The sequence below is a fragment of the Zalophus californianus genome, chromosome 3 (assembly GCF_009762305.2).
Source record: "Zalophus californianus isolate mZalCal1 chromosome 3, mZalCal1.pri.v2, whole genome shotgun sequence".
NCBI classification, from domain to species: Eukaryota; Metazoa; Chordata; class Mammalia; order Carnivora; family Otariidae; genus Zalophus; species Zalophus californianus.
In genome coordinates this window covers 124877440-124890395 of record NC_045597.1, presented here as the reverse complement: position 1 = coordinate 124890395, position 12956 = coordinate 124877440, and the positions used below count along the sequence as shown (strand labels likewise).

The 12956-nt window shown below is 41.2% G+C and overlaps 1 protein-coding gene across 10 annotated transcripts in view; it reads left to right on the top strand.

Moving 5' to 3' along the window:
* RBMS1 (RNA binding motif single stranded interacting protein 1) overlaps positions 1-10038 on the top strand; it is a 208295-nt gene extending 198257 nt beyond the window's left edge. For 5 of the 10 annotated variants that reach the window (XM_027588517.2, XM_027588516.2, XM_027588519.2 and 2 more), the window contains exons 10-15: positions 220-267; positions 1157-1207; positions 3729-3839; positions 4957-5037; positions 6644-6728; positions 7379-10038. In XM_027588517.2, the coding sequence (XP_027444318.1) occupies positions 220-267; positions 1157-1207; positions 3729-3839; positions 4957-5037; positions 6644-6721 (369 nt within the window). In that variant the 3' untranslated portion in view covers positions 6722-6728; positions 7379-10038. The remainder of the gene's footprint in view (positions 1-219; positions 268-1156; positions 1208-3728; positions 3840-4956; positions 5038-6643; positions 6729-7378) is intronic. The other 5 variants (XM_027588522.2, XM_027588524.2, XM_027588525.2 and 2 more) reach the window with 3 other exon arrangements.
* Positions 10039-12956: the final 2918 nt, after the last annotated feature.

Below are 12956 nucleotides of genomic sequence, written 5' to 3'. Positions count from 1 at the left end.
GTCTCCAGGGAGCTGCTCTCCTCCCCATGATTTATTCAGTGAAGGCCTTGTGCTCATGTTGGAGTGGGCCTTTCTCCACTAAAGCACCATATGCTTATACAATTGGATTTGAGAAATTGGCATCTGCGAGAAACCACCAGTACCCCAATGGGGAAAGGCTGCAGTCCAGATAACTGAAATGTTAACAAGGCAGAAGCACTTAACTTTGGTCTGCCTTAGGTGGCAAAGGAAACCAGAGAAAACAAGTATCGGGGCTCTGCTATCAAGGTAAATCACAATGCATTCTTCCCCCATGACTTTTCCCCATATCCTTTCTATAGAACCTCTGAAGTTAACCGTAGGGGATAAGATACAGGAGGGTTTTGTGGTTAAAGAGTTAGAGACTGAAACTTATTTTTTAAAAATTAATGTAGTCTCAGGAGAGCTCTGGGCATCAAGAAATGGACTCATATTTTTTCTCTTGAGTGGCAGGCTGCACAGGCTTGCTTTCCTGCCTTGGAACCTGACTCTCGTGTTTTATTCCTCAATGTGGAGGGTCTTCTGTGCAGGTGCCCTTTTGACTGTACATGTCAAGATCTAGTTAAGAAAGTTTTTCATTTTCTAAATCTGATTTTCAGATTTTTATTTTCCACACTAACTAGAAATTGTTGACCGCCAGACAAGATTTCTGAAACCTAATATCCTGGTATCAAAGAAGGGTTGAATTTCGTTATTCTTTCTAAATAAGCACATACTTTAAGGATTAGTTTGTAATAAGATGTGCTGGAATTCTCATTCATCTGTATTCCTCAAGTGCCTAGTTCATACCTCAATTATCACACTTTTCACTATTTGAGTTGTTTACTTGTTTATCTCCATTCTTAGTAAATATCTTGAGGGTGGGGCCCATGTCTTATTTGCCTTTTTCTCTTTGATGCCTGGTACTCAGTAAATACTTCTTGAATGGGCAAGTGGAACTTGGTTTTAAATAATCATTTCATCCTATTCAGAGTGACCAGTTTGCCAAGAACTCTAACTGCCTTAATCTTTTTAATCATTGATAGTATTGCTTCCTTATTTTCCTTCTGTAGATTTTAACATGATTAAAAGAGCTCTGGAGAAAGAGGTAGCATTCCAATGGAAATCAATGTTTCTTTCAAAATCCTCCCTTTTCCAGGTGCAAAGTCCTTCTTGGATGCAACCTCAACCGTATATCCTACAGCACCCCGTAAGTTTTTCAACTTAATGGCTTTGTGGTTTGCAACTAGGCTGCATATACATTTGGAAGACCATTCTCTGGGTTAAAACCTTTTGCCAAAGATGGTATGGGATTTGGGAAATTTAAAGATGGAATATGAGAATGTACAAGTTCATTATAAAACTTCCTCCCACCCTTGTCTTAAATTGGTAGTTGACATTAAATCAAATTTGCAATGGTAAGAACTTAAAATACATCATATTTGAAGCAGGGTACCATTTTCTTCTTCAAACCAATTCTGTAGAAGGCCACTCAATTGAAGTTTTAAATTTTAAAGCTTTTAAATTGCTATATTTTTAACAGTAGTTGGTATGAAACAGCTCATATTTTTTAATTGTATTCCGTTTAATGCAAATATAAAGTGGTCAGAAGGAAGCTAGAGATTTTTATCAGTTTACTTAACCTCTCTGTGGAAATTATAAATCCTAAAGCAGTAACACTTTCTCTTTGGTAGATGTGATTTCTTTAGTGACTTGAGCATTTGTTGTACTTATGTACATATTATACTTTTTAATTCAGTTACACTTTGCATTAATAGATAGTGTATTTAATGTGTTTTTCAAAAATACATAAAATCCAATTTTTTAAAATTTAAAGCATGCATTTTAAAAGTTGAGAAATAAAGGTGGAGAACAAAATCACAAAAACAGTGCCCAGCACAATGACCTGCATGATTGGCACAAGAAGGCCACAAATTTGGCCCCGAGCTTTCTAGTAACTAAGGCAAAATGGGAATTCTGATAAGCAAAAACAGTTCACGGTACTTATAAGAGAAAAACAGGTCAGTTGCTTGGGAGAAGCACACCCTTGTTGGCCTCAAGATGAGAGAGGAATTTCTCTCAGGACAGCTCCTAAAGAGGGCACCATGCACTGTAAGACCATATGTATGAAACAGTACTCTAGGGACAAGTTCTGAACAGGAAGTTGCTGAGATGACTTGGAAGCAGCAGATAAAACATGTTTAGTTGATAACACAAGAGACGAGCTCTCGGATGACGTATGTGTGTGTGTCTATAAACATTCGCACATATTTGTCTCTGTACGCGCAGTCTTGGACAGTAGCTCCTACAGATGAATGAAGAAAAGAAGCAGGAAATTCCTTCAGCATATTCTGGGCTTCTGAATCATTTCCATGTTACCATACACTTTTTGATGATGCACACTAAAAATTTAAAAAGAACAAATTTTCTATGAACTGCATTAACAACACAGTTTCTGACACGCATCTCTATCCTTTTTTTGGCAACTTTTAGAGACAAAGCCTGCTCATATCCCAGTTTAACATCTTTGAGGAGACAGTGGTAGTGTGTGCAGAAGGTTCCTATCCGAGGGCTTGGTCCCTTTCCCCACCCAGTTTAGACTGCCTGCACATCAGTTTCTGACCTCAGTTGTGTTCTGATTAGCAATAAGCAACAGTGTTTGGAAGGGATAGATCAGTTGCAATAATAACAAAAACATAGCATTAATATTGATAGGATGTGTCAGAATAATTGCACTCTCAGGTAATTGGGTGATTGCAAAAATGAGAGGAAGGATATAATCCATAAGAATATTATATAGGATAAATTAGAGAAAATGCAAAAATCCAGAAATTAAATTTCAGTTTAGGCAATCAATGTACCATTATGCAGTCATTAAAAGTGATGATAATGATGGCTATGCACTAAGTGAGGTAAATATTTATAATAGAATGTTAAGTTCAAAGCAGAAACCCAGGATATGAAATTGTTTATGTACCCTAGTTGCAACTCTACAAACATGCCAAGTGGTAACAGCCATATATTAGGGAGAGGCTAGGTTGTGGGTGATTTTTTGTGTGTGTGTGCACCCCCCACCCCATTTTGTTTAATTATATTTAATTTTATTTTTAATGACCAGAATTTTTTTCAGATGAAATCAAAGAATCTGAAATCGGATTATTAATCATGTCTGAATCTCCTTCTCTCCCTTGGCACCAAACTATAGCTGAAAAGTTCTGAGAAACAGTGAATGGAGAATGTGATCTTGATCCCAACAGCCTGATCTTGAATCAAATGATTATCTGTACAGAACACTTTTAAACAAGACACCGTATTTATAAATATTCAATATGGCCTATTGTTTTGTGGCTGCATCAAACATCAACTGTCATTTATTTTTTTTAAAAACGAAGAAAGCATTTTTGTAACCCCAGCCAGCCGAAATCAGTTCGCATTTCCGACTATAGCTCCTCCTGCTGGACTAGCTTGCTTTACACTTGAGTGAAAGGAAAGGCAGGATGTTTAATGCAGCGATTTTGGTGAAACGAATGCTCTTAAAAAAGTTTTAGGAAGCATTATCCAGAAGACTTTTAGGAAATTATTTATGATACCATAAGCAAGTTTGAGAGGAGGTTATTTTTGGTTTCACATTTCTCAACAAACTAAGGCGTTTTCCTTTGCAAAAGGAATGACAGACTCTTAACTCCCTCCTTGAGTTTCTCTTACACTGTGCTTGTCTCCTGACTCCCCAGGGGGCCGTGTTAACTCCCTCGATGGAGCACACCATGTCGCTACAGCCGGCATCTATGATCAGCCCTCTGGCCCAGCAGATGAGTCATCTGTCACTAGGCAGCACCGGAACAGTAGGTGGCAAATTAATATCCTGTGTCTCAGCCAACAGAGGAGTGAATTAATGCAGCCTATGTCTTCCCTATCAATTACAGGCTCTGTGATGTTCAACAATTATATCCGACCCCCTCTCACCCCCCACATTGCCTTCCACATGATTAATTGATGAACTAAGTATCTATCCTCTGGGTGTCTCTCCTTTACCAGAATCTAGCAACCACACATGACCACATCTAGCCCTAGTAGCTAGTGCCATTCGTTCACACTGCAGACCTGGTGTCGGGAAGCAAAAGAAAAAGGTGATACATGGTGATAAAGGCAGGGAATTTTTCCTCCCTTCACTTCTTTTATGGAATGTGTGGGGGCGGGGGCATTGTATCACAGTCTTAGGATTGACTGACTTCTCCAGAGTCCAGGGGATTCCACTGGGGATTGAGGTTGAGCCTATACCAGAGGCACTTCCAGGGTTGATATCTATCAACGTAACGTTTAGATGGTACGATGGCCGAAGGCTTTTAATTCAGACCATATCGGTGGTGGCTGAAAAGAACAAAGGGAAGTATGTTTTCCTCTCTTACATTCAAAACCCCAGCAGCAGCCCCTTGTGATGGCTCAGTCAGGTCCTTGAGATCAACAAGGAAGCCCTGCTGCCTTTGGAAGGGGAAAACTGTCCTCATCAGGAAAGCAAGGGTCCATTTCCTGTTCTGCAGTCACCTGATGAAGATCCAACAAGTCATTTACTCTGTAGGTCTCCACCTATGGAAATAATTCTAGATACTAGTTCAGGGGGCTGCTGGAAAATAATGAGGTCCTTTGAGATGAGATCTCCTAAAATAGCACATCCGTGATACTGAGTGTTGAGAATGAGACGCTGTAGCGATCTTCATGCATATGTGTGTTTGTTGGGAAATCCAAAGAAAGGTGGGAGTTTTAGTTTGCCGATTCAAAAAGGAGAAACAGTCACTTCACTTTCCGTATGACATACTTATTAATTAAGCTGTGAGGTAGCTTGTTTATTTATATTTCTCCTTTGAGATTTCCAAATACTTGACATCCCAACTCAAAATTCGCCAAGCACTCAACTTTTGCATGGCTTTTCATTTCCCATCCTGACTATATTCTTCTTTTCAGTACATGCCTGCGACGTCAGCTATGCAAGGAGCTTATTTGCCGCAGTATACACATGTGCAGACCACGACGGTTCCCGTTGAGGTTGGTGCAGCCCATCCTATGGCCACTCTGGCAATGAGTAGTTTCAGAAATGGGTGAATTAGATAGGGCTCAAAGAAGAATCAATTAGAAGTCAAATGTTTGCATAAAGAATTGAGTTTAGAGGGCATATAGAGCTAGGGTTATTTTCGACTCTGAAATATAATTCTCTGCATACAGATTAGTGTAGCAGTATCCAGGCCACACCCCCCAAAACTCCCAGAACTATCTTCCAAGCTTGTAGCACATTTCATACCCTTCAAGAATCTATCTTGTCTCCTGCAAAGGGATACTTACACGCAAATTAGGATAAAGCTGGAGTTTGCAGTCCTGAGTACCCAAGATTCTGTTAATAATAATAACTGCAAGAAGAAATCAGTTGTAATTAAAATAGTTGAAGAAAACACTGATGTTTCAGAATTGTGAACAGGGATGAAAACATACCATACCTTTTTTTATAGAGGCTGTTCGGATAGCTAAATAACTCTTAGTTCTTGTTATGCAGAATGCAGATATGATGATAATGGAAGAAGACTGACACTTGAGTTAAGATTGGACAGAAAGCAGAGAGCTACAGATCCCATATGATTTCACTCATATGTGGAATTTAGGAAACAAAACAGATGAACATAGGGGAAGGGAGGGAAAAAAGAGAGGGAGACAAACCATAAGAGACTCTTAACTCTGGGAAACAAACTGAGGGTTGTTGGAGGGGAGGTGGGTGGGGGATAGGATAATTGGGTGATGGACATTAAGGAGGGCACTCGATGTAATGAGCACTGGGTGCTCTATGCAACTGATGAATCACTAAACTCTACCCCTAAAACTAATAATACACTACATGTTAACAAATTGAATTTAAATAAAAAATTTAAAAAAAAATTCCAAGGAAATTCATCATCCCAATCAATCCTATCCACTAGGCAGATCCCATAGGTTCCAAGTGCAGAAACAGCCCCAGGACTGTGGTTGGATTATTTGGGGGCATTCTTGTTGTGTTTTGTTTTCTGCTGATGGCTGTAAATTTGTGTGCTTATTGACAATCACAGTTACCAGAACCCACAATCCCTTATCTGCATTTCTGAAACACACAGTAAAATCTGAAAATAAAAATTCTCTTTATAACTGCTTTAGCAAAAACCTGACCTGTGGCAAAACACAACCGGAACTGATATAAGACAAAATCTTAGCCCCCTTACTGTGCATATTTATATCTTTCTGTGTAGACTTGCTCATGTGTTTGGTGATGAGGTGTAGCGCTAGGCCCCACTGGGTATATTCTGTGATAAAGGGCATATGCCTACCATTTTTCAGATTCTAAAATCCAAACATACTGAATTCCAAGTCACACCTGGCTCCAAGGGATCAGATATTTGTTTGAAAATTGTAGCTTGACATGAAGAGACAACTCCTAAGAGTTGGGGTGGGAGGTTCTTTGGGTCTGTAAGATATCTTAATTCCTTAGGGAAATCATTAACCTTGAAAACCCTACATAATATTAAGAAAATCACTTTTAAGGAGCGCTTGTATTTTAAGATGTGAAACTCAGATGGAAGGAACAGAGTTGGGATGTCATTGCTCACGTCTCATCTGCTCTGCTTTGTTGTAGGAAGCGAGTGGTCAGCAGCAGGTGGCCGTCGAGACGTCTAATGACCATTCACCATATACCTTTCAACCTAATAAGTAACTGTGAGGTATGAGGGAAACATCTTTGTAACTGTAGGGCTCAGTTCAAGGAAGTCTATGATTCTTTTATCATAATGGTACTTAGAATAGCTCAGATTTGGTCACACTGCCTTAATCGGGGCCCAAGAATCCAGTGTTAGTGAAATGTTAAAATCAGTATCTTGTGGATTTGCAGATTATCCAAAAAGAACAGTGCCTTGTTTTGAGGTCACATGTATAGTTACTTTCTCATCCTCCTTACCCCTCCCACCCTAAAAATCTGTAACAAATCAGGACACCAGGTATCAAATTTGTCCTACAATACATGTATCCAAATTTATATTGCTTTCATGCTCACAAGCTGAAGGAGATACAGCGTAAGATTCTGCTTCATCTGGTATGACAAGAGCAGCAGTATCTTGACTATGAATTTAATGTCAGTATCCTTCAATCCAGAGCTCTGGTTGCTCTGGTAAAAGTATGCTGCAGGTCCCAAAGTGGAGTGAAGGCATAGAAACTACCCTCAGTTCTAACTACTTTATTGGTCTACCACCAGTGATGAGTACCGTCTTGCCTTTGTCAAACATGCATACCACGGACACGAGAAGGAGGCTACAAAGTAGTGTGGTGTATTATACCAACTGTACAAAAGCATTTATCTTTTGTTTTTCTCTTCCAGATGTACAGAAGGGCGTTCTTACATGAAGAAGGGTGTGAAGGCTGAACAATCATGGATTTTTCTGATCAATTGTGCTTTAGGAAATTATTGACAGTTTTGCACAGGTTCTTGAAAACGTTATTTATAATGAAATCAACTAAAACTATTTTTGCTATAAGTTCTATAAGGTGCATAAAACCCTTAAATTCATCTAGTAGCTGTTCCCCCGAACAGGTTTATTTTAGTAAAAAAAAAACAAAAAAAAAAAACAAAAAAAAAAAACAAAAAAAAAACAAAAACAAAAGATTTTTATCAAATGTTACGATGCAAAAAAAAAAAAAAGGAAAAAAGAAAAAAGTAAGAAAAAAAGAAAACTTCAATTTTCTGGGTATGCACAAAGACCATGAAGATTTATCCAAGTGCATGACCGGATTTTTGTGGTTTTTGTCCATTTTGTGTTTAATTTGCGTTTTCTTCCGCTGTATGCAATGGGCTCTGACATTGAAGTAGTCCGACTTCCCCCTGGTGTTCCGTGCTTGCGAGTGTGAGTGTCGCTGTATTCAGTGTTGCCCTCCGCGTCTCTCTTCTTAGCTTTTCCATTTTTCTTTCAGCGTAGTGTGAAATGTCTTCTCCTTTTCTATGAATTCCAATTTGCCTTAACTCCTTTGATGCTGTAGCTGTTTCAGTACAAGTTAGTTCAAACTAATGATGTAGAATGCTTTGACCAAGTGAGCTGGTCTGTTATGCCTTGTAAAACAGCAGCATAGGGCTTTTAAAAGGTAGTCAATAAAAGTTGCTGAAATTTTGGCTTTTTTAAATATGTAGTAGGTGTTTTTAATGATTTTTCACATAATGTGTAAGGTAGTGAAATGCAAGAAGGGAAAAATGTTTTGTGTGAAACACATTTTCTGACTGGGGAACTTTTACTAGGGTAACTTGTTTGTAAGGCTGTACGCCAACAGTTTCCTCTGATAGTTTGACTGATTTAGGATATCTGCTGTATGATGCAATGTAAAGTCTTTTTTGCCTTTTTTCAGGAAAAAAAAAAACTAACTCGATGTTCTAGATTTAGTGTAGGTAGCGTTGGGGCTGGGGGTGGGGGGCGGGGGCGGGGAGTCACCGAATGTTTTGTCCTTCCTTTATACAATGATAGTGCTTTAGACTGAGAATTACGCCTGAGATCTGGCAAACCGAAAAAACGTTGCTATTGCAACTAAATGGCAAAAGCTAAAAGTATAAGGATTTTATCTTCAAACATAAGCTGAGGTAGGAATAGAAGCAAAATGATTGGCTACTAGCTCTCGCTATTACATAAATTTGAGAAATCAAAATTACTTGGCACTTTTAAAGGTAACTTCACCAAAGACCGAAGAGCCAGTAACCAGTAGCTCCAACTTCTCTCAGCATCGTATCTTCTGTGCTCTTTATTTTTGCCGGACCAGTTTGCGGTTAGGAGAATGTGCCTTTTTTGTACCTTTGCATTTAGGTTTTATAATTTTAATTGATGTATGGACACACACCAACAAACAAAAAAGCATGAATGAAGGAAGATTTGGATCCAAGCAGTGCCACACTTTACATCATCACTACAAGTGTTAAGTGTAAAGAGAAACCAATTTTGAAACTATGAAATTCCTGATTTCATAAATACACAGTTATTTCTACTTTAGTACATAGAAGATAATTCACTGTTATTAAAGCTCTTTTATTAAGACAATTGCATACGTTTGAAAAGCAATGGTAAATTAAGTTGTCTTCCAAAACTGTGTACTTGTCTGGTCAACTGTGCGTGATCAGTTATCTACCTCAGAGTCTGTTTTCTTTTGTGCTGGGACAGGTTGCTGGCCCTCCCTGTTTCCACAGACCAAATCCTCCTAGCTCAGGAGCTAGGGCTAAGCAGTTATTTCTTTCGAGTATTTTTTAGTTCTTAAATTTTATGCTTGTATTTGATTATAGATGTCAGTGACATTTCATAGTTTCAAAAGTCCTTGCTGCTCTGAGAAGTGTAGATTCTAGTGAATATTACATAGTCCTAAGAGAAATGTGTTTTGTTTTTGTTTTTGTTTCCTTTTTTAAAGTTGTGGTATTATTGGTTCTATGCTCCCTGGAATATTACTGCTTTGTGAAAGTCCAGACCAAACGCAGCGCCCTCCTTGTACCTAGTACATTTATAAACCTGGGTCTCTCACTACTTGATATTTTTGCATTAGTTAAGACAGAAATTTGATAGCTCGGTTAGAGGGGAGGGGAAATCTGCTGCTAGATATGTCTGAACTAAGTGCCATACTCGTCTGGGTAAGATTTGGGAAACATAACCTCTGTACATAAAATAAAAAAAAAAATAAAAAAAAATCAGTTAAACATCACATAGTAGACAGCCATTAAATTATAAAAAAAATTAATTTATGAAGAAAGACCTTTTGTACAGATTGAAAAAAAAGATTTTCATAGAGATATCTATATGATCAAGAGAGTTAATTTTTTATTTTTGTTTTACTAGTGCCACAAACTTGCCAGTGGTAACTTATTTGTCCGGTTCAAGATAACTCTGTAGTTTTCCTTCCTAGGACTTGTTGTTAAACGCCAAAAGACATTTTTGAACTGTACATTTGATCAGATTGTTAGCTTTTTCTGTTTTATTTCTTTTGAAAACCTTTGAATAAAAAACATCTGAAATTTTATTTTTCCTGTCAGTTTCTTTTAAGTGGGTTAAATGTATATCAGAATTTCATGCATTTCATTTCTGATCTCTCTCTTCAGCTGAGGCAGTTTGGCTTGAAAGTGAGTTGAAAATTATTTCAGATTCACTGTGTACTCAGAATACATTTCCTTGAGAAGAATTGGAAAAGCCTTTCCCCCTCCTCCTCTTTTGGTTTATTTAAATCTGTGTACGGGAACCAGAGACATCAGCCTTCAGCTGACCCCATTTCATGCGGGCCAAAGTCCACCTGTGGTCTGGTCCAAAAGGCCAGCGAGCCAGACCCCGCTCCTCCCTCCCTCCTGCTTCTCCCCTTTAACTGCGGTGCAACTTGTCCTGGACCAGCAAGAGAACAGAATAAAACCCGTCCCAGCCATGTTAAGCCCATGGGTAAGGATTTCAGGCTGATCTTATCTGTGCCTTGATGACGTGAGCCTCCTTCGGTGACCTCGTTTGGCTGTTTCCCATAGGAGGCTCTGGTTCAGCATTCCCGGGGGAGAGAGAACTCCTCTCTTTGCCACACTGATGTGCTTTACGAGAGGCACTTAGTGCAGGAAATTGAGTCCTTGACCCAAGGCGAATTAAGTGGTACAGTGTAGTCATACAGAATTCTTTTTCTCCTACCCAAGGGCTCTGTCACAGTGGTGAGAGGAGTAGGCAAGAACCCATACCCGCCCCCCCCCCGTTTCTGTACACCTCCTGGCCGTGTGGGCCATGGGGCCGTGTGAAGGACAGAAGTGGGGTTTAGAGCAGGTAACTTGGCTAGGGCCAAGAAAGCCCCGGTACTGAATGGCTCATTCAGAAACGGAAACATGGCCCTCTGATGATAACTCATGCTGGAGAGAAGGATGTCGGGGCAGGAGGGGAATGTGGCCTCACCGAGCCGCGCACAGGCTGCTGAGGATGGAAGCTGGATAGTCTCCTGTCCCAGCCTCACACTGTCCCACTGCTCCTTCATAGGACCAGTGACCAAAGGCAGGAAAGATGCGCCATCCGGGCTGCCAAGCAGCTTCAGTTTTGTTAGTCTTGCTTCTGTTGTTGTATTTTAGGAAGGCTTTCTGTTACTGGAGTCCTGGGACGTCCGGTGGCTGCCTTTACAGGCAACTGATAAACACTTTTTCAAGAGCACCTTTTCCGTGCAGGAGTGACAAGCACACCCAGGTGGTGGTGCTTCGGGGAGAGCTACACCTCACGTGTAAAGGAACTGTGGTGCCTGACGGAAGGGGTGTGCTGCTCAGGTCATCCCCGGGAGCCAGGATTTTATCTTTGTCTGAGATGGGCGGGGAACCCGCCTCTGAGGTGGAATTTTTGTGTTGGGAGGGAGGGCAGTCGCTCCCTGGCGTGCATGTATCTCCCCCTCTCTTGGCTTGGGTGAGGTTGGCCGGCGACACTAGGCAAACCCACTGGAGCCTGAATTCCACTTCTTGAATTTCCCAAACACTGGTGTGAAATTCGCTGGTGGAAAGGCAGTGCCTCCCAGCCTGCGTGGGGCTCAAACAGGGCTCAGATCTGACCGACCTCTTCATTCCACTAGAGCTAAAAGGGAAAAGATCCAGCGACCTTGGGAGTAAAGGTCACAGACCTGTCACCAGCCCCTCTCCTCCTGATACACACAGCTTCAGAAGGATGGCAAGTAGGTGAGGAGGGAGGAAACTCCGAGCTCAGGGTTTAAGAAAAGCTGGGCACTTTCTTTCCTCAAATAGCAACGTGATGAGACAACCACTCCTCCGTCCTCGCAGAACTCAGCCCCCACCCACCACGTGCCAGAGGGAGGCGGGTGCCCGCCGGTCCCAGCAGGCAGTTCTTGGCACAGCCGAGAGCCACTGCCCTGTGCCCGGCGCTCCGTGTGGAACAACCTCGGAGAAGCATCGGAATTTCAACCCTGCCAGGGAGCTCCAGAGCGTCTCACTCTGGATCTTGGTAGGGTCGGAGCGTTTTAGCTTGGGCCACTAGAGGGAGGGTTACGTTGCCCTTCACCTTGAGCGGCAAGCTCTCGGGGCAGAGACCCGGCCTGCACAGGCACAGTGTAGGGCCCTGGAGGGCGACTGCGGCTGCAGGCACATGCTGCTGGAGGTCAAGGGGTCCCGAGTTGGGGGGTGATGGTAAGAACTGATAAGTAACCACAGTTGCCTGATGCTGGCAGCCCCTCCTTCCTCATCAAGGGCATTGCTGCTCAGACTCGGGACGTAACAAATGGGACTTTTAAGGCTCAAGGAAGCTGGGGGCAGGGGACAAAGCCAGAAGCCTTGCCGGACCTCATGACTTGGAGGAGCAAGAAAACGGTAGCAGGTCTCTGGGCTGCTCAGAATTAAAAACAGAAGGCACTGGAGTCAATACAAACTTTAATGCTGCGAGGCTGAGATTTGATCTAAGTTCTTCCACTGCTCATTTGCACAAGATACGGATCATAAATGAGACTGCTGCTATCTCCTACCATCTAGTATCCCTGAATCCACTTTCTCTGCTTGAATACCTCCAGTGACGAGGCTCTTTCCACCTCACCTGGCATCCCATATCTTTTTGGAACAGCTCTCAAACTGGCTTAAACAAGTCAAATTGCATCTTTGTAATTTCTACCTATCAGCCTCAGTTCTGCCATCTGAGATGCTGCAGAATAAGTCGGTCATTCCCATTCTTAAAAACACAGAAGTATATTGACAGAACGTAAGAGCGATTACCAGGAATTAAAGAGGACAGGAAGGATGTGATTATAAAGGGACAGCACAAGGGGGTTTTTTGAGGGTGATGAAGCTCTTCTATATCCTGATTGTGGTGGTTACACAAACACATGTGGTAAAATTCATAGACCTGTACACCCCCCCAAAAATACCTTTTAATGTTTATCCACTTATAAAATAAAATATTTTTTTAAAAAGTGAGAAGTTGGTCATTCTTCAAATG